At 35.0% G+C, this 19,757-nt stretch overlaps 1 protein-coding gene across 3 annotated transcripts in view; it reads right to left on the bottom strand.

The window, feature by feature from the left end:
• The window catches only part of CSMD3 (CUB and Sushi multiple domains 3), a 725,150-nt gene that overhangs the window by 239,380 nt on the left and 466,013 nt on the right, over positions 1–19,757 (bottom strand). For all 3 annotated transcript variants that reach the window (XM_056333378.1, XM_056333379.1, XM_056333380.1), the window contains 3 exons: positions 17,386–17,555; positions 8,824–8,980; positions 2,766–2,957 (listed from right to left, as the gene is read on the bottom strand). In XM_056333378.1, coding sequence (XP_056189353.1) covers positions 2,766–2,957; positions 8,824–8,980; positions 17,386–17,555 — 519 coding nt within the window. The remainder of the gene's footprint in view (positions 1–2,765; positions 2,958–8,823; positions 8,981–17,385; positions 17,556–19,757) is intronic.

Below are 19,757 nucleotides of genomic sequence, written 5' to 3'. Positions count from 1 at the left end.
ACAATTATTCAACTCAGAGGGTAACGGTCTACTATTCTTCCAGTAAAGATATAAATATAGTAGACTAAAAAGAAAAAAATTCCTCACTACAAACAGAATTAAATTTAAAATTAATTACATTGCATGAAGAACCACTGAACAACTACAAGTTTATAATTCCTAATTTTCACAGAGGGTAACCAGTTTGCTTTTTTGTTATGATTTTTAAAGGTTCTCTCTCTCTTCCCAGTGGCTTATTTCTGCCTCTCCAGCAAGCTTCCAGCTCCCCAGTTTTGCTGGTTGCTGAATCAGCTGTGCAAGTGGTGACTTCTCAGAAAGCATTCTCCTCCCAGGTTGCAGTCAGATGTAACAGCACAAAATCCTTTTTATCTTACATCTCCAGATTGCCTACTTTAAGACAAACCTAAGAACCTTAATTTTGCCTGTGTCAATGCTAAAAATTATTCTAAGGATGTCAAGTTACAGGAAATATATATTATACTACATTTCTTCCTGCAATACCATAGACAGTATGCTGTATTGTAACATTTACCACATTTGAATTTTATGATTACTACAACTGCTTGAGAAAAGTTTTTCTATTGTCTTGTCAAGTCTCACATTCTTCCATAAAAAGAGACCAAAACAAGAACAGTAGCATTTTAAAGCCAATTTCTGATAGTAGCAGCAAGTTAAAGTGTCTGTTGACCTATGTTGCTCATAAATATTCAGGAAATAATTTTATTTGTACATTCCAACCTAAAATGTTTCATGCAAAGCATCACTGTTTTCACAGATTCTTGGGGTTTGCATGAATAATCTATAGACTCTAAGAGATCTTGTGGTGGGCTTAGACCAAGTTCTTGTAAGCACGGAACTTGAGTGCATACGCCTACCTGACTCATAAACAAGTACTCTGGAAATAAAGGGCATCAGTGTCGGGTTTTTTTCAATTTCCTTCCATAGCAAAGAAGCTTCGTTTCAATCTGATTCTAACTAAAAGTGAACACTGAAGGGATTCCTATAAACCAGGAATGTTAGGATAGTTTAACTGCTGATTCATCTTCACCTCCTTAAATTTAATTCATTACCGAATTTAAAGTATCAAAACCTGATTTTTGATCATGGATGAGTAAGAAGTGTTCAGACTCAGGCTTTTATTTAGACATATTAAAGAGATATCTGAAAGAAGTCTCAGTCCTATACAAAAGCTGTTGTGATGCAATTTTGTTTTCTTTGAGGAACATTGCTAATCTGAGCATGCTTTTTCTTGTGATCTTGTACCTTTCTTAACTGCTCTTCTGCTTCCTGGTTTCCTTCTTGCCAATTTCCTCATGCTGTACTATTACTAAGACTTCATTAATCTTTTACTATATATTTTTCAGCCCAGGAAGACATAAACTGATACCTAAAACATTTTATAAGATTCGTACCGCCTATTTTTAGGAGAATTTTAAGGCACCTGCAATGATCCTTAATTAACATGAAAAATCAGAAGGTATTTGGAATGCAAGATCATTATTTACAATTGGCATTCAAAAACATTTTGACCTCTGAAACTTATCTATACAAAAATTCACTTGTTTTAATTAAAATTCTTTTTAAATCTATTTAAACAAACCTATAAATATCCCAGCCTGGGATGGATACTACTGCTGATACAGACAACAGCTTTACACACTCTGGATGCAAGTAACGTGTTTTACTACTTGGCTGGAGAAATACCTAACTAATATAAACAAAATCAATAAAAAAAATGTCTAAGCTCATTTAAATGACACCATCAATGTACTTTTGTTTGCTTAATGAAGAGCAATACATACAAATATATGGTATTCTGAACTGGATGGATAAATTATCTCCCTGTGAATATCAGGCTAATAGATATGTTTTCAATAAAGTTAATTTAAAATTCAGCAAGTTTACACCAAAGACTGATTCACATTCTAAATAGATTTACCTATACAAAACATTTTTGAATAATTATAATGTAGTTTTCACAAAGAGTGTGGTGGCAGTGCAAAACCTGTGTCTTGATAAAGACATGCCAAAGCACAGTTATCTGTCAAAATTAAATCTAAGCACAAGCTGCATTTCACCCCTTGCTTCCTCTACTCACTCAATCCCAATTTTCTCAAAAAGGAGATAAAAAATAAGAAAATTACTAGAATATTTAATTCTTGTCTTCTTTTCTCTCTCCCATGGAAGAACTTGAGCCTGTAGGTACCTGCACAGCTTATAAAGTTATTGTAATACTGTAATAAAGTGTATAATATTGTTATATTCATCACAGCTACATAACAGAAACCAAGTGACAAAAATACAACTCCATATGTCTTAGTATTTTTTCTTTTTATTTATTTTACAATATTTATATGTGAATAGATGAAAAAATTTCTAGCCTAATGATATTTAGACACAATTAGGAAAAAAATTACTAATTTTACAACCCCTCGTAAGACATATATGGTCCTGGTTTTCTGATTATGCTGTCTTTTTTTATGTTGACTATTTGCTGACTATAAATATTTTTTCATGTATTAGGAATTTCAGTATGCACGAATGTTTAATAATTACTATCTTTTTCAAACCTCAAAAAGACACCACCATTCAAATAGACTTAGATGAGATCTATGCAGAGAAATCTGTAAGTGTATGTGTAAATAGATCTGTATACATATAGATCAGATTTCACATAGATCTAAAAATCCTTACAATTTTCTTTCTTTCTTATGTTCAGATAATAGTTTAAGTAAAGCAAAAAATGAAAAATAAGAGTCTAATACCAATACATGATGGCAAAGGATAGTCCCATGCCCTTCTTTCCCCTGTCATACACTTCAGAAGGCTACTTCCATGGAGCGTGTAACCTGGATTGCATCCATAAATTATGGTGCTTCCAGCAAAATGGCCTTGGTCACTGATTTTATATCCAAACTGTGGCACACCAGGGTCCTCACAATGTGAAAGCTCAAAACCTGTGGTAGGAAAAAAACATTGTAGTTACAAAATCAAATAGATAAATACATTAAAGAAATTAAGAGATTTTTGGTTTACCAATGGAAATCAAACATTTTCAGACTTAATGTAACATCATGTTTAAGGTTTCTTTTCTGGTTTTAAACAGTCTAAGTAAAATAATTGTTTATATCCGTTAACTTAGAGCATGCAAACCAAACCGTGTCATAACAACATTTTTCTTAACAGTCTGAGGAAGACTGAGAAGCAAATTCATTACTGTTATCAGTCAGTTCTAAAATTTTTTGTTAATTTATAAAATGGCAGTTAAAGTGACTGTTCATTTACTGTGACAACAATCTAGTTTGTGAATAGACGTTTAAAGGCTCAAACACAAAACTGCATAGCAGATTTGTTTGTTATTGTTCACAGCAACAGCAACAACACAACAGCACCTATGGCACCAAAGAAATACTGTTGAATTCACCAATCCCTACCCTAATCCTGCATTCCGTAATTTGTAAATTTGAAAAATACATGCAGGTAGCAATTATAATGGTGATATAGAGAATCCAAGCCAAACAATTTGGACATTTTGGAGAATTAAGACATGTGGAGCAAGAATTAAACAAAAGGAATTACACATTATTCAGAATCAAGGGAAGCATATTAACATTTAGGGAAACACAAACTGTAAATTCAGAGGAAAATTTTCTATTCCAAATAAGGTATTATTTTATTAATGGAGTAAGAGCTCAAAACCTCATCATATCCAAAAGCAAATGTATTTTATCAATATTTTGCAGCTCAAAGTCTTTGTAGGTAAAAAAGGACTTTGCATCAAGATCGATATTCTATATTTCATGGCTTGAACAGATGTACTCTACACTGGGTAAAAAGCTGGCTGGATGATTGAGCCTGAGTGGTGGTGAATGGTGTTACCACCATGGGAGCTGGTCACAAATGATGTTCCCCAGGGCTCAGTATGGGGGCCAGTCTTGTTTAATATCTTTATCAATGACCTGGACAAGGGGATTGAGTGCACCCTCAGTAAGTTTGCAGACAACACCAAGTTGGGAGGGAGTGTTGATCTGCTTGAGGGGGAAGGGCCTGCAGAGGGATCTGGGCAGGCTGGACAGATAGGCCGAGGCCAATTGTATAAGGTTTAACAAGGAGAAATGCCAGGTCCAGCACCTGGGTTGCAACAACCCCACACAACGCTACAGGTTTGGGGAAGATGGGCTGGAAAACTGCCTTTCCGGAAAGGATCTGGGGCTGCTGGTTGGTGGCTGGCTGAACATGAGCCAGCAACGTGCCCAGGAGGCCAAGAAGGTCAATAGCATCCTGGTTTGTATCCAAAATAGTGTGGCTGGTAGGACTAGGGCAGTGATCATCCCCCTGTACTCGGCACTGATGAGGCCGCACCTTGAATACTCTGTTCAGGTTTGGGCCCCTCACTACAAGAAAGACACTGAGGTGCTGAAGCGTGTCTTGAGAAAGAAGGGTAATGAAACTGGTGAAGGGTCTGGAGCACAAGTCTTATGAGGAGCAGCTGAGGAAACAGGGGTTGTTTAGCCTGGAGAAAAGGAGGCTCAGGGAGATGTTACTGTTCTCTACAACTACTTGAAAGGAGGCTGTAGTGAGGTGGGGTAGGTCTCTTCTCCCAGGTAACAAGAGGAAACGGCCTCAAGTTGCATCAAGGGAGGTTTAGATTGGATATTAGGACAAATTTCTTCACTGAAAGGGTGGTCAAGCATTCAAACAGGTTGCCCAGGGTGGTGGTGGAATCAACATCCCTGGAAGCATTTAAAAACCATGTAGTCTGGCATTAACAGTTGGATTGATGATCTTAGAGGTCTTTTCCAATTTATATGATTCTCTATATATGTGACATGGCGGCAAATGAAGGGTTTTTCATGTCTGCACTCTTCAATAAAATGATTTACACAATATTTGTCCATCTAGTCAACAGCAGGTAGCTATTCACAGTGTCTCCTCAGGTACTGAATCATTACTATTGATTGAAAAAAATACTCATTATTTTATTTTACAGGCAAAATGCTTCAGGTTAGATAAGGCTGTTTGCTCACATAAGAAATAAAATAGGTCAAATGTCGTAACTTCCCAGTTCTTCTCTTCCTTCAGCTTTTCATTAAATAACCTCTGACTGAAAAGGGCTCACCTCCAGAAGAGCCTCCACAACCTCTGAGCTGAACTTTTCTCCTTCCTAGTTAAGCTATTGCTTCCCAGTACAGACTGCACTGCAGAAGCTCTGAAAGAGGTTAATGTGAGACCCAAATGAAGAACACTGCCAGTCTGGATACTTACTGACGAGTTAGAATTTTCCGTCTTCTAAGAAAATTGTCGATCACACTGTGCGAAAAGTGTGAGGGACTATAGACATTCCTGCCTGGCCGGAGGGCAGGCAGGAGGGGCGCGCCCTGCCGTGGTGGCTGGCACTGCCCGGGGCCCACAGCCCAGCGCGGGAGTCGCATAGGCTGAGGCACGGTCACTCGGAGGTGGTTCTGGCCGGGGCCGGGGACACGCCGGACCCCAATACCGCCCCCGACTCATTTCGAGAGTGTTCCACAAGGCCTGATGTGCAAGCGCATCGGCACCCAGGGCCTGCCACAGGGAAAGTGCTGGGCAGAGACTGAGGATATAAAAGGTGTTGCCCGCAGGCTCAGGTGGGCGCCCGCGGCCTGAGGCGGCTGCGCTGCTGGACCGTGCAGGGCCCAGCCGGGTGAATGCATCCCTCTCATCCTTTCCCGCTCTATTTCCTCGTACACCTCTGGTTTACACATCCCTACATCTGAAGCCTGAGAATTCAAGTTTTCCGTTTCCTTGTGCCATGTGTTTAAGAACCCAAGTTTACCAATCCCCTTTCCTTTGCCACATACCAATGGCAATAAGCAAATTGACCAGTAAAAGATGCTGTTTTACACCAAGTCTCTGAGTAACCCCAGTTAGTCCTTGTTGCCATGAGCAGAATTTAAACCAACCTTTCCCTCCTCCAACCAAGTGGGACAGAACAAAAACAAGCTAAAATGCGCCTTGATCCCCAAGATGTCCTCATCTCTGGATGGTCTGCTTATAGACACTGAACCAACTGATCTTTTTAACTGATTACTTTCCTTTTGAGTGTAAATATGTAACTGCACTGCCTAATTGTAGGTACTAGCAGTGTTTTTGCCACTCTAAGTATATTTCAGCTATCCACGGAGTGCTGGCAGCTGTGGCAACAGGACCGAAAGGAAATCTGTATCTTTCTGGAGAAACAACTGGTAGCTAGGGGCATAGTAAAGGGGATCTGGAATGGCAATAGTTGGCCATTTTAGAGACCTGAAAGAGCACGAATGCTTACAATGTGTCGTGGACACAGAATGTTTCATTAAAGCTTGTGGGGATTTTGTTTACGGCTTAAAAGCATCACGGTAAGTTCACAGTACTTTGGGGAAGTTTCATTGTCTACATCTATGCAAAACAAATATTGTCTGTGTTTCCCCAAATGGGAAATGGCCAATGGGTGATGATCAGTGGCACAAAGTCTAGTTCTAACTAGTAAATAGAGGTGTTCCCTAGGGGTCAATACCATTTCCAATCTTGTTCAACACCATCATGAATGATCTGCATGGTGGGGCAGAGTGTACCCTCACCAAGTTGGCTGATAAGACTAAACTGAGAAGAGTGGATGATATGCCAGAGGGTTATGCTGCCATCCAGAGCAATCACAACAGGCTGGAGAAATGGACCAACATGAACCTCAGGAAGTCCCACAAGGAGAAATGCAAAGTCCTGCAAATGGGGAAGAATATCTCCTGCACCAATATATGCTGGATGCCACCCAAATGGAAAGCAGCTTTGCAGAAAAGGACTTAGAGGGTCTGGCAGATGCCAAGCAGAACATGCGCCAGTAATGCACCCTTGCAGTAACGACAAATGGCAGCCTGGGCTGCATTAGGAGGCACGTTGACAGCAGGTTCACAGAATTGATCCTTCCCCTCTATGCTACGCACTGTTGAGGCCACATCTGGACTTGTGGTGTCCAGTTCAGGGCTCCCCAGTACAAGAGACATATGGAATTAATAGAGTCCAGCAAAGGGCTACTACGATGATTAAGGGATGGGATCATCTCTGATGAGTAAAGGCTGAGAGCACTGGGACTGCTCAGCCTGGAGAAGAGAAAGCTCAGGGGGGATCATATCTATGCATATAAATCTGAAGGGAGATTGTAAAGGAAATGGAGTACACTGAGTTTGGCTGGGATGGAGTTAATTATCTTAGTAGCAGCCCATATGGTGCTGTGTTTTAGATTGACCAAATCAGTGTTGATATACCAATGTTTCTGCTATTGTTGAGCAGCACTCTCACTCTGCCCCCACATCAAGTAGGGTAGAGATAGGTAAGAGGCTGGAAGGGGACACAGCAGGGACAGGTGACCCCAGCTGACCAAATTGATATTCAGGCCATATAATGTCATGCTGAGTAATAAAACTTGGGGATAGTCTTTCCAAATGGACCACTGTTTAGGGAGTGGCAGGGCATTGGTCTGCTTGTGAGAGGTGATGAGTGATAGAATACCTTTGCATCATTTGGGTTTTATTTTTCTCTTCCAACCTACAAATACCTACAAAAGAAGATTCAGCACTGTTCATGCTAATAACTATTCAGGCTAGGAAAGTATATTCTATGAGAATGCCTGTCTCAAAAGGCAGGAAATGCTAATGATAAGGTTCAAGTGCTGGGCTTGGATGTATCTATATAAATAAGAAAAATGAAATACCTTGACATTTACATAGTAACACAGCACTGGAGGACCTATCTTTAATCACAGGGTACAGTTCTATGCTATCACAGACTATTAGGTGGTATAATTATTCAACTTTCAGCTGAAAAATAATTACATGCTTGTATTACCTGGAAATATTTTCTTTCATTATTATAGACATTATTTTTATTAGAATTAGTTTTAAAAACATGATGGAGAGTTTTTGAAACAAGAATATTTTTTGAACAGGTGAAAGTGAATTATTTAAACACAGGGAGGAAAAAGGATGTTGACAGATGCATTGTGCAATTACTTTATAATACTGTTCTGCTTGTTAAAAAAGTTCAGCTTTATATAGCAATTCAGCAATGAAGAAATAATTATATGCTAAATAAGTCATATACACTATGTGTCAATAGACATGTAGCAATCACATAAATTTTCAGAAGTCACCACTTGATAAAATAGTGTGCATTGCCGTTTCCTGTATACCTTCTAAGCCAGTGATCTGAAAACATTTTTCCCCTTTTAATCTTATAGTTTAATTTTTTCAGTTTACATAGAGGTAAGAAGTTTTTGTTAGGTATCTTTATCGTTTTGGTTCCAAATTGAGTTATTTTAAACAATAATCCAAGCTCAGAAATTGCTAGTCTAATGCAAAGTTAGTATTGGAAAGCAGTCTTAAGATGGAAATGGTCTTTCACTTATAAATTATCTTTATGAAATAGTGCTTTTGGTTGCAAAGTTAAGACTACTCACATACTTAAATATTGCTATGTGATTATACAATTAACTGAAAATTATCCTTTTTTTTCCCCTCATCCTTTCCAAGACTGAAAAAAAACCCCTTCCAAATAATGCTTGGAAAAAAAAAAATACAGTGGTTTAAGTAGCAAACTACACAATGTCCTGTCAAAGCAAGGTTTCAGTATGCTACATGTTTTGTTTTTGGTTTTTTTTTTTTACAATTATGAAACTGTATTTTTTTGATGAGTGATGAGTAATTTGCTTTGATTTTATCATTATTTATCTTTAGACTGTATTTTCATCTTATGAGCAAAAACCTTTCCTTCTTTTAAAATCATAAATCTATTATGAATGTTTCCTCAAATACTTACTGGTATACACAAGTTGAAAACCTTCATCAGTGCCCTCCATGTCTGAGTTAAATTCCAACCACAAGTGATTTGAAGTACTACTTAGCGTCAGGCCTCTTAATGATGCCCCAGTGTATGCGCCCAGCAGGTGAGCAGTGTTGTCTTTGCCATCATAGATCTGTAAAACAAATGCAAGTTTTACAGTTATGAGGAAAAAAATATATTTGATTTACACAATAATTCTGTACATCTCCATTAAGAGGGAGGACAGTTCTGCCAAAGGAGATCTATTGCCAGTCAAGCCGAAGTACTATCTGAATATGCTGTTTGCCTCTCTTGAGTTGTTGATTTAATTGTGGTGATTTTTCAAATGCACAATTTTAAATACGGCAGTTCATTTTCCTCGTAACAATAGAAGTGGGCAGAGGTGCCATATCAGCTCAGTGTTTTTAAACCTCTGTGTTTTGACTTTCACTGCCAGTATTGTAATGCTAGTCACAAACCAAAACCAAACGAATTTTGTGTGCCTGTGTCTGCCTCAAGTTACTGAGGTGGCATAATAGAGAAGCTCACATCTACCCAATTTTAGCTCATTAAATAGACATATATATATATATGTAAAGAGATGTTCAAATAAAACTATAAAAGTAAAAGGAGACTAGGAAATAAAATAAATTTAACAACTGCTTTTGTAAGTTGAAAGGGTAATGCAATCTATATGTAAATTGGAATATAGCACATTTATTATTTATTTTTTCAAGAATTTTTATTTTCTGCATTTGAAACAGAAACTTCTATCAGACTATTAAATATATAAAACAATCTTTCTCAGCAAATTTCCTTACAAGCTTGGTTGCTTCAAAACTTCAGTTATTACATTCCTATCATATCTAAAAATAGTTAAACTATAACTTAACAATAATTGGTAACCCAACCACTCTGTCCTGTAGGATAGATTTAGTGGCTTCTATAATAACTACAACTTTGGTAGATGGGTTTAAGAAAATTTTCACTTGTAATTGACACCTGAATAATTTTCAAATTGCAATATAGAGAAAACTCTAAAACTTTAGTCAAAAAAATAAGGAATTCTCTCCAGTTGTAAATAAGATCTAATTGTATCAATTTTTAATGTAATTAAAACTTGAATTTGTAAACAGGAGTCTGTACCACAATGAAATCAAAACAAATACACCAGCAATAGTAGTAAGGGAACAAAGTGGAAGTGAAATATTATGATGCCTGTTCCCCATCTGCGAGAATGACTTACACACATAAATCTTATTTTACAGAAATCCTCATGTCTGTAATAATAAGAAAGACCTAGATTTAATGCTGAAATAAAACAAAGAAGCTATTTCCAGCCATCTCTAATGAATAAATAATTGTGCAGCAGCTTAAGAAGCACAGCAAAATGACTTGGTATCATTCCGTGTCTTTTTACTGAAACAAGCAAATAAATTCCAAGCAAACTTCACATTTAAATGCCAGTGTCCTTAAAAAGCAAAAATAATAAATTAAAGCAAAATAAAGGTGCAATTAATGCTTATTAACTAAAAAGTAATTAAAAATATATAATAGTATTAACATGGATTTCTTCATTTTATTTAAAACATCTTTAGAACTATATTGAGCTCAGTAATCATGCCAGAAAACAAACAAACAAACCATCACCAAAAAACAAAACAAACCAGAAAATTAGTTCTGAAATGAACTTTGTTCTGTTTCAGTAACTGAAAGAAATGCATCTATTCCAAAAGAACTACTGCTATCCTGCAGATATATTTACATCATGACAGACTTAAAAAAACCAGCTTGAATTTGATACTCTTTCTCCTAATCCATCCAAGCTATTTATAACTAATAACACCCAAGGATTCGGGATTTATTTTATTTTTAAACACTACATAAGAGTAATCTGTTTCCTGCTATGTGTGTATCACTAATAATTAACCAAAGGAAGCTCTTAAGTTATACCAACTGTCTCACCGGAACTTCACATAAGCCACTTCATGATACACATTCTCTTCATATTAGAATTTCCCCACACATACTTTATTGGCAATTTTGTTAACAGTCCTACCATATTAAACCTTTCACATTGGCGCACTGACATATCTCCACAGTTAACACTAATTCTACTTAATGGGCTAACTAGCTGTCCCACTGTGTAATACTTCTAAGTCTATATCATTTATATGAAAGAACAAACTTTAAAGTACCCTAACGCTTCAGAAACTCTATAATTCTTTGAGTATGATAGCTTCATTTGGTTGAGGGAGGGATGTGATTCATTTGAACATTAAATACTAATTTTTTTTCTTTTGGTCATTGACTTTAAAATACTCAAAGTAACATATACCCCTGTTCTTGAGATAGTGGAGCCTCCATTAGGACAATAAACGGATGCATATTTTGTAGTATAATTCTCAATTTAAGTCATATCTTTTTTGTGCTTCATTCAAGTTAATGCACACTAAATAGATATTTCTAGATGTAATTTAAATCATACAGTTTAAGTTGCAAAGAAAGTAGCAACAACCTACATTCTCTTGTGAGATCTGCAGAACCAGCATTTTCTTTCTAACTTTCCTAAAATAGGTGGCAGTTTCACTAAAGATTTGGAATGAGTTAGCAATTCAGCTTCAGAATTCAGAAGATGAGATTATATGCCATTTAAGGTAGCAATATTATTTTAATTTTAATATAGGAATATTCCTTCTTATGGGCCTTGCCAGCACATCTGAATTTATGTCACTTGGGTTCTAAATGTATGGATAAGAGCAATCATTATGAAAATATTATTTGGAGGGATGCATTTTCTTTAAAGTCAACATGTAGCATTAATGCAAAGATAATTGATTCATGACTTTATAATGCCTGAATATTCCAGCAACAAGCTATTCAGAAAAGAGGTCCATCTTTATCAGCTATTTAAAGGCCTGATCTGTAAAATGTTTAATTCATGAAAGAGGAGCAAAGGCACAAAAGAACCGTATTAATGTTTCTCACAACACAATGATATTTTGAAATGTTACAGGGAAGGATGCTAATAGAGAACACTGTTTACAGATATGTGGTTGGAATTGATAGATGTAACGTTTAATTTGGGGAGGAAGGGTTATGTTTGCATGTATAGTTAGAGAATAAATAAAACTTCCTAAGCTTTCAAGAGGCTCTGTTATCAACAAATTTTAAATGGAAATTAATGGCCTTTTTCCTGCTAACTTATTTAATTCCATAAAATTTTAGCAAGGGAATAGTATGAAGTGAATGTATTAAATTTGTGCATTTTAATCAAACTATTTTTGAGATTTGCCATTGAAACATAAAAGGCATATGGATATGAATATCTGTGCCTTTATAAAGGGAAGAAATAACATGAAATCTCAAGATCAGAGCTGAGGCTGTCAACACCCTGTCAAACATATCATTTATATCACATGCAAATAGAAGCACTAATATAAAGACAGAAAAGGGTCCATATGTTTGGGTTTACACACACACACACCACCACCCTCCCATTTATTACCTATTTCTCACTCGTGCTTTAAGGATGATATTGCTAAAAGGATTATGATACCAGGTGTGGAGATTCTTAAGAACCAAATTAGCAAAACCCCCAAACATTACTTCCTTTCAAAATCTTTGCATAAAAACCCTTAAAAACAGAATCACATGCACACATTTCAAAGCTGGCCTACAGGTGAGACAGTAAACAAATGCAGTAAAACTGAATCCTCCATATTTTGTAGGAGCACAGAGTGCTGAGCCAAGCACAGGGGAAAGGGGGACCCTTCATGCCAGTTCTTCTATTTGGTTTACTGACACACCGTTTACTGCCTGTTGCTGTACTGAGTGTTTAGTAGAAGGAAAGATTACTTCATTACAGTATCAAAAATAAAGTCTTTGGTTTTTTTTCCCCACATAGGTGCAATCTTATCTGGCACATCAGCTCTCACTTTACACACTGCCAAGCACATAACCTACTACAAAAGGAAAAAAAAAATAATCCCCCAAAACAACTGCTGTACTTTTTCCATCTCAGTCCTTTTTATACCTGGTGTTCCTTTCTTTTTTGTTTTAGATTCGCTTACAGAATCTGCCTGAAGTTTTTTTGAGGTGGGTGTTTGTTTCTTTAACATTAAAAAAAACCTACTCAATAATAAGCACCATGCATAGGTACATTTATGTTATTTATTTATGTTGAATTCTTTATTTGTTATATTATTTATGTTGAAATGAACTAAAAATAAAGAAAACAATCATATTATCTTTGTTCAAGCTTCAGTTTTAATAAAAGATGCCTTTCCCCCAGTAAATTAGAAAAGTATATTAGAAGATCTTTGCCATAGAAGAATACTTCCTACATTCAACTGATAAAAGTGTTCACCACTAACAATGGACTATTCACACAAGGAGAACAATGGCAACTCCATTTCTTTCCCAGCAGATCTAAAGGGTTTCCTTACAGCTATCAGAGACTACAGAGTTTACAAGCAAAACTGGTGGATGGAGATAAAAGCAGGGGAGTGGGGGTGGGGGAGTGGAAATCAGGTAGAAATGTTATCATACTTTGGAAACCATGTATTGTTTTTTCCCTGATACCTACCTTGGCTGTTTACTCTAAAAATTTTGAATTTTGAAAACATATTGCACAAACTCAATTATCTACAATTACAAAGGAGGAAACAATTGCTACACAGATCCTGAGATTTATATTAAATGGATTAGCATACAGTGACTATATGGATGTATTCTTCATATACCCTGTAACTTTTACAAATATTAAAACAAGATGTGGCACTATCAAGAGCATGTTATAGCCCAGGGCGGGAGGGGAATATAGATTTATATATTATTTCAGAGTTTCCAATAAAAAACAAACAGCCAAACAATAAACAAACAAACTACAACATTAATGTAAGTAGCCAGAGCAGTTACATCAAAAAGACAATTGCATACTAAATGAAACAAATGAAAAACAAATTATATGTTCTGAAACCTCTGTTCTATACCAGTTCAGAATTGATAAATGGGCACTCCTCCTTCTCTGCCCTGGGAGTAACAGTAAGGGCGGTGATTTATTTGTGTTAAATATGCTGTTTTCCACTAACGCTCTATTCCCAGTCCAGCTGTTTCATTGTTTCAATCACCGTGCTTGTCAGGTATAAATTTGATCCATGGTCAGTTAATTCATGTGGTAGGCAGCAAACTCCCTGACTTGATTAAACAACACATCAAAAGTTCTGTAGACTATTTACATCTTTTCAGACTTTGAATGGAATTTTATCTGCATATCTCTAGTAATCTAAAATACTAGCTGAAAGAAAAAGTAACACAAAGTATATGATTAATTCCTTTGCCAACATTTTCATCTATCAGTTCTGCAGAACAGAGACTACCTATTTCATAACCAAATTCTGTAGCTAAAAAACTGAGCTTTAACTATGGAATACCATGGGGCTGCATCATTTGTGTTTGAAGAAAGGAAGCCCTGTCTGGAAGCTGTTGTTTAAGAACCTAGATTTCCAGGCAGTGAATTCCTAACCTTTCCTAGTTCATATTTAAAAGGGAACTGTAATTTACCATACATCACTCAGCTGTTTGCTGCAAGACTGGATGATAATCTGATTATTTTCTTTTTTAACCTCCTTCCATTGCCATTTTTAATTCCAGAAGACTTTGTTATTCTTTACCTACCTCAGAGATTTCTTAGCATTTGGTCAAGGCATTAGTATTTACATTTATAACAAAGTGGTATATATTTGATAGGATTACAGCATTTGTTGATGATTATTGATTCACTTAAAAACTAAAGTATAACCCTAACATCCTACTCCTGTAGCCAAAATTGTATTCTCCACAGTCAGCAAAATAGGCAAATTATGCAGTATTTTCCCTTTTTTCATTTTAGTTATCAGTTCCACAAAAATAAAAGGAAGTTTCTGCAAACTTATCTTCAAGGATGATTTACTGGGATTAATGCAAATCAGTCTAAGAGAATACCAGAAAAAAAAAATGCAGATAACCCAAGACTACTTTTCTGATCTTGAAGATATTAATAGTAAATACTAGGCATATTTCCAAGTCAGTCACACAACAAATCTTCCACTAATTCTTTTTCAGCTCCTGGAGGTGAGAAGCAATCAATAATAACAGAGATCAATATACAACTTCAGAACTGGTTCCATGAGAAGAGTTTTGGAATTTGTGACTGCTGCTTTGTATTTCCTGAAACAAGACTCCTTTATCAAATGAACATGTGAAAAAAAATGAGTCTGGTGAGATTAAGACCATTTGTAAGACTTTAATCTGAGAGATGAGGCAGGACAAGTTACAATGGGTTCCACAGATATAATTCCTTGCTGCAATACTAAATGTCAAGTGCCTCTGTCTTGCTACATTGTCAGATAAGCTGAAAAGTTATAATCACAATAAAGAACACTTCTTATATGTTTATTTTAATAGATTGAGAGGAACTTCAGCTCATTATTATAATTCAAGGATGCTGACATGAGAAACAAACACTTTATTTACTAGATATTTTCATCTAATAGATACACCTGCAAAACACAGCAAATATTTCTGCCATTGACATTTACAGTTGAGTGGTGGCCTCCCTCCATTTAAAATTAATTTGGCATTACTTTTAAGTTCACATTACTTGAGTAGCAATATTGAAGTCAAATTCTCTTTTATAAGCCTCTGAGTTAGTATTTTCTAGTTAAACATCTGCAGTGCACATGGCTGGAATGGCACTTGAGAAATCTTATGTGCATAGATCTTTTCAAAATTGTATCTGCATTAAATGATTAAGGAACAAAAAAAGAAAAAATGTGAATGCCTTTATTTTCATATTCATTTATATTTACGTAAAAGTTTATATTTATATAACTGTAGCTTCCTCCCTACAGTGCTATGACTTTTACACGAAGATAATAAGAGTTGAATGGTTCCAACTGAAAAGTTCCTGAGTAAAATGCACCAATGTACTTTTCCTGGCTGGGCATCTTAAATATGGACAGAAGTATTAGGACAGTGATTTGGGTGGATAAGAATTCAAGTTCAGATATAAGACCTGAGTTCAAATCTTATGCTAACGTTGGTTAATTTAAAGATCTTACCATAACTTCACTAATTTTTCTGCTTCACTAAGAAATTCCAAAACTGTTAAAATTACACACTTGCATACACCATCTGGATGTTTTAACAGAAACTTGAGTAGCTGGGGTTTTTTGTTTGTTTTCTTGTTTGTTTGTTTGTTTTTCCATGCTATGTGTATGTTAATAGATACAAAGCATCTTTGAAAGTAAATCTTTGAAGCATGCAGTGAGGCCAAAATAAAATAAACATAACTGCGCATGCTGGGCATCTAGTAGCCTTTGGTTTATTTTGTTTTTCTTGTGTTTTAATAAGAACATAATACATATTTTTTTTAAATAAACTTCTGCTCCCCCACACTTACTGCCTGATTTCATGTTACATTGGTTGTTTAGGTGTGCTTATGCCTTAAAGGTATAATTAACTCCTGTTTGGAAGTGCCCATGTCTCACATCTAAGTACAAAAATCCCAACCTAATGCTCAGATGGCTAAAGTTAGATAAAATAAAACCCAGTCTGAATTGAAGTAGTTTCTTAGAAAGATATGTGACCATAATCCTCATTTTAGTAACTACATCGCAGAATACGGCAGAAAAACTTTTTTTTGTTTTTGAATCAGATATGATTGCCATGGTACTTCTTGTTCCTTTGAATTCAGAGAAGTAAGTTTAATTAAATTGATTATTCTGAAAAATTAAACAATTATTTAATCCCTTCTATGGGTATTTTATTGCATTTAAATGGTATGTGCTAAAAGACACTCACCCTGATCATTACCAGTTTTGAATATGTAGTTGACTAAGCAATGTACACATCTGGAAAGGTATATTTTGGGCAGTACAGTAATAAAATCTATGAACAAAAGAAAGTAAATGCTACTGACTTTATAGGGTGAATTCACTCTACACAAATGTGGAAGGTTCTAGTATACTGTTTTTCCCTTTATTGAGTCTTTGTTTAATGCAAAAATTCTTTTCACATGTAATTGCTGTGATTATCATTTTGCAGGAGATGTTACATAACACACAAGATTCGAGTCATTTAAAGCAGAAACCTCTTGTGCAAAATGTAGTATGTAGACAGTTCATTAAATTAAGCTTCTGGGTGTAATATTTATTATGTTTATATCACAGCTTAGGCTATCATGATGCTAAGGAAGAAAACAGAATTCACCAAAAAAGTAACTGATGAATATTTAACACTAAAAATAGAATACGAATACACATTAAGGCAACATTTGGTTTACAGTTTTAATTTCTTTTTTAAATACATGTGGTCATAAATATATGATACAAGAAAGATATTATGGAAACACCTCAGGTGGCCCAATTTTTAACTGTAGAAATGGAACTGGTTTAGATACATGTTTTCGAAAATATGATTAATATAAACTTACCTGATACTGTACTATCACAGACAGATCAACAACATGAGGAAATACAAGATTAGAAATAACAAATAAATTACATGATCACATACCTTAAGAACATCTCCTTGGGCTAAATGAAAGGTTCTGGCAGAAATATTGATTCCTTTCCCTGCTTGCACCTGAATGCTGTAAATACATTCATGGTTGTTTTCATAGTTAAGAGGATAATTGGGGGACAGTAAGATTCCTTCATTATTTGTCGTGGAGGCTCCACATTCAGCTGCAATTAAAAGAGAATGTTAGGGTATATTTTAATGGCAAACATAAACATTTTTAGTAATGGTGGTAATGAGAATGTTAATGCAATCTAGTTCAGCATTATTAACATTTATTGATATCTAAAATCTAGTTCTAAATATACATTCATGACAGTGATTGAAGTTTACAAGAATATTTCTAAATGGCAGTACTTTAATAAAGGTATGTTAAATAATATGGAGAGTTATATTAATGGCACATTCTGTAAGTATAATGTTTTAAAGGATCTTTCTTGAATTTTGTTTTGGAGGAAATACACTTATTTTTACTTCTCCAACACAGAAATTCATAAAGACTTGCAAATGAAATGAAAGTAAAAGTATTCTAGAAGTTTATATGTGTATATATTTTATATACATGCACATGTATAAATATACATACATGCAGATACACACATTCTCTCACAAATTAATGAAAAAAACATTTTTTATCTAATATACATTTAATAAAATAACAACATAGCTAAAGATATAAATTACATTAGAAAAAGGGTTAAACTATATCTACCAGATGAACAATAGAAAAAAAAATATTAATAAACAAGTAGAAACAATAGTAACTCCCAGGAGAAAAAAAAAAAAAAATAGACAAAGGAGGAGGACAGAAGAAGGAATGAAATAGGTTTAAGATTAAGAGTTAAAAATTAGTATAAAAAAGCATTAGGTTTAAGATTAAGAATTAAAAATTAGTATAACAAAGCATTTCCAAGTAATACTATTATTATTCCAAAAAATAAACTTTGTAACTAAGGATTTTAATGATTAAGTTTAATTACAAAAACAAAACAAAACAAAACAAAAACAAACCAAAACATAAAATTGTGGCAGGGCTATATTAGGCATTAATAACTAACCTTCATTTACTATTATATTTTGGACTAACATAGTTTTAATTAAGACATTTTTTGTATTGAGATGCCAGGTATTTAAAATCAATGCTGACAAACTATTATAATTCCTTCCTTTTTATTTAGTCCTGATATGTGGTCATTACAGTGCAAGGACAAGAGAATTTCCTCTCTTTTTAAGATATTTAGATTAATTTTAAATTTAACTGTAACACTAAAATTTCCGGGTTTATGTTTGTTTTTCAAGATCAATTCAATATTCTTGCCATTTATCTTACCCAATCTTATAAGCATGCAGCCCAGTCTTTTTGAACAGGGAAATTCATTAGTTTATAATTTCACAAAATAAGTAATTGTATTGTGCAAAACTGTGTGGTACTTTTAATGGTTTGAAAAGATGTTTAAACAATCCATGATATCTATTTTAAGAGCTACTGTTCTTTACTAGCATTATTATAAATTCCTCCCCAGACTTGTTTGAGCAAAATCCAGAATACTGAAATACATATTTTGTATATGAAATATGTACGTTAAATGAAAAAAACCCCATTGATTAACTGTTCTGTCTACGCAGCTAAAACAAACATTGTCCAGAAAGTCAAATCAGGAACAGACTAAAGCAGAAGAAACGCTTGATGACTACGTTTAAATAGATTGCCATACAGAACAAATACTCAAATAATTCAGGTGTTATCACTTTGTCTTAGAACAGCTGGATATATATAATCTAGGCAGAAGCAGAAAACCTTCTAGTCCACAGGATCATGTCTATCCTTTTATTTAATTCTCAAATAAATGGTTATTTGCTACTCTGAAGATGCATAGGTCAGTTTGATTTATAACACATATGAGTAAGATGATTGTAATTTCAAGTTTGTGGGATATCCTTTCCCATTCCAGACAGAAAGAAAAGTCAAAAGGCACAAGGTAATTATGGTATTAAGTTGATCCAAAACCTGGTTTTGTCAGAACTGTAATTCAAAGCAATTTTTAAGAATTTGAACCACAGCAGTGAGCTATCTGTTACGACATTAACTAATATTTGAGAACAATGCTATATTTCCTCTTTAAAAGAAAGGCAATTTTTCATGTCATAATATTTACCAATCTGATTGTACTTTTCTTACTTTAGAGGGAGAATGCTGTGTTCCAAATTGTGAATGCTCCATCATTGGAGGTAGCCAAGGTCAGATTTGATAGGGTTTTGCACAACCAGATCTAGTGAAAGATGTCCCTGCCCATGGCAGAGAGGTGGACTAGATGATCTTCAAAGGCCCCTTCCAAATGAAACCATTCTGTGATTCTATGTGTGATCTC

This window comes from Falco biarmicus, chromosome 3 (genome assembly GCF_023638135.1).
Source record: "Falco biarmicus isolate bFalBia1 chromosome 3, bFalBia1.pri, whole genome shotgun sequence".
Taxonomy (NCBI): Eukaryota; Metazoa; Chordata; class Aves; order Falconiformes; family Falconidae; genus Falco; species Falco biarmicus.
This window is presented reverse-complemented; position numbering and strand designations above follow the sequence as displayed.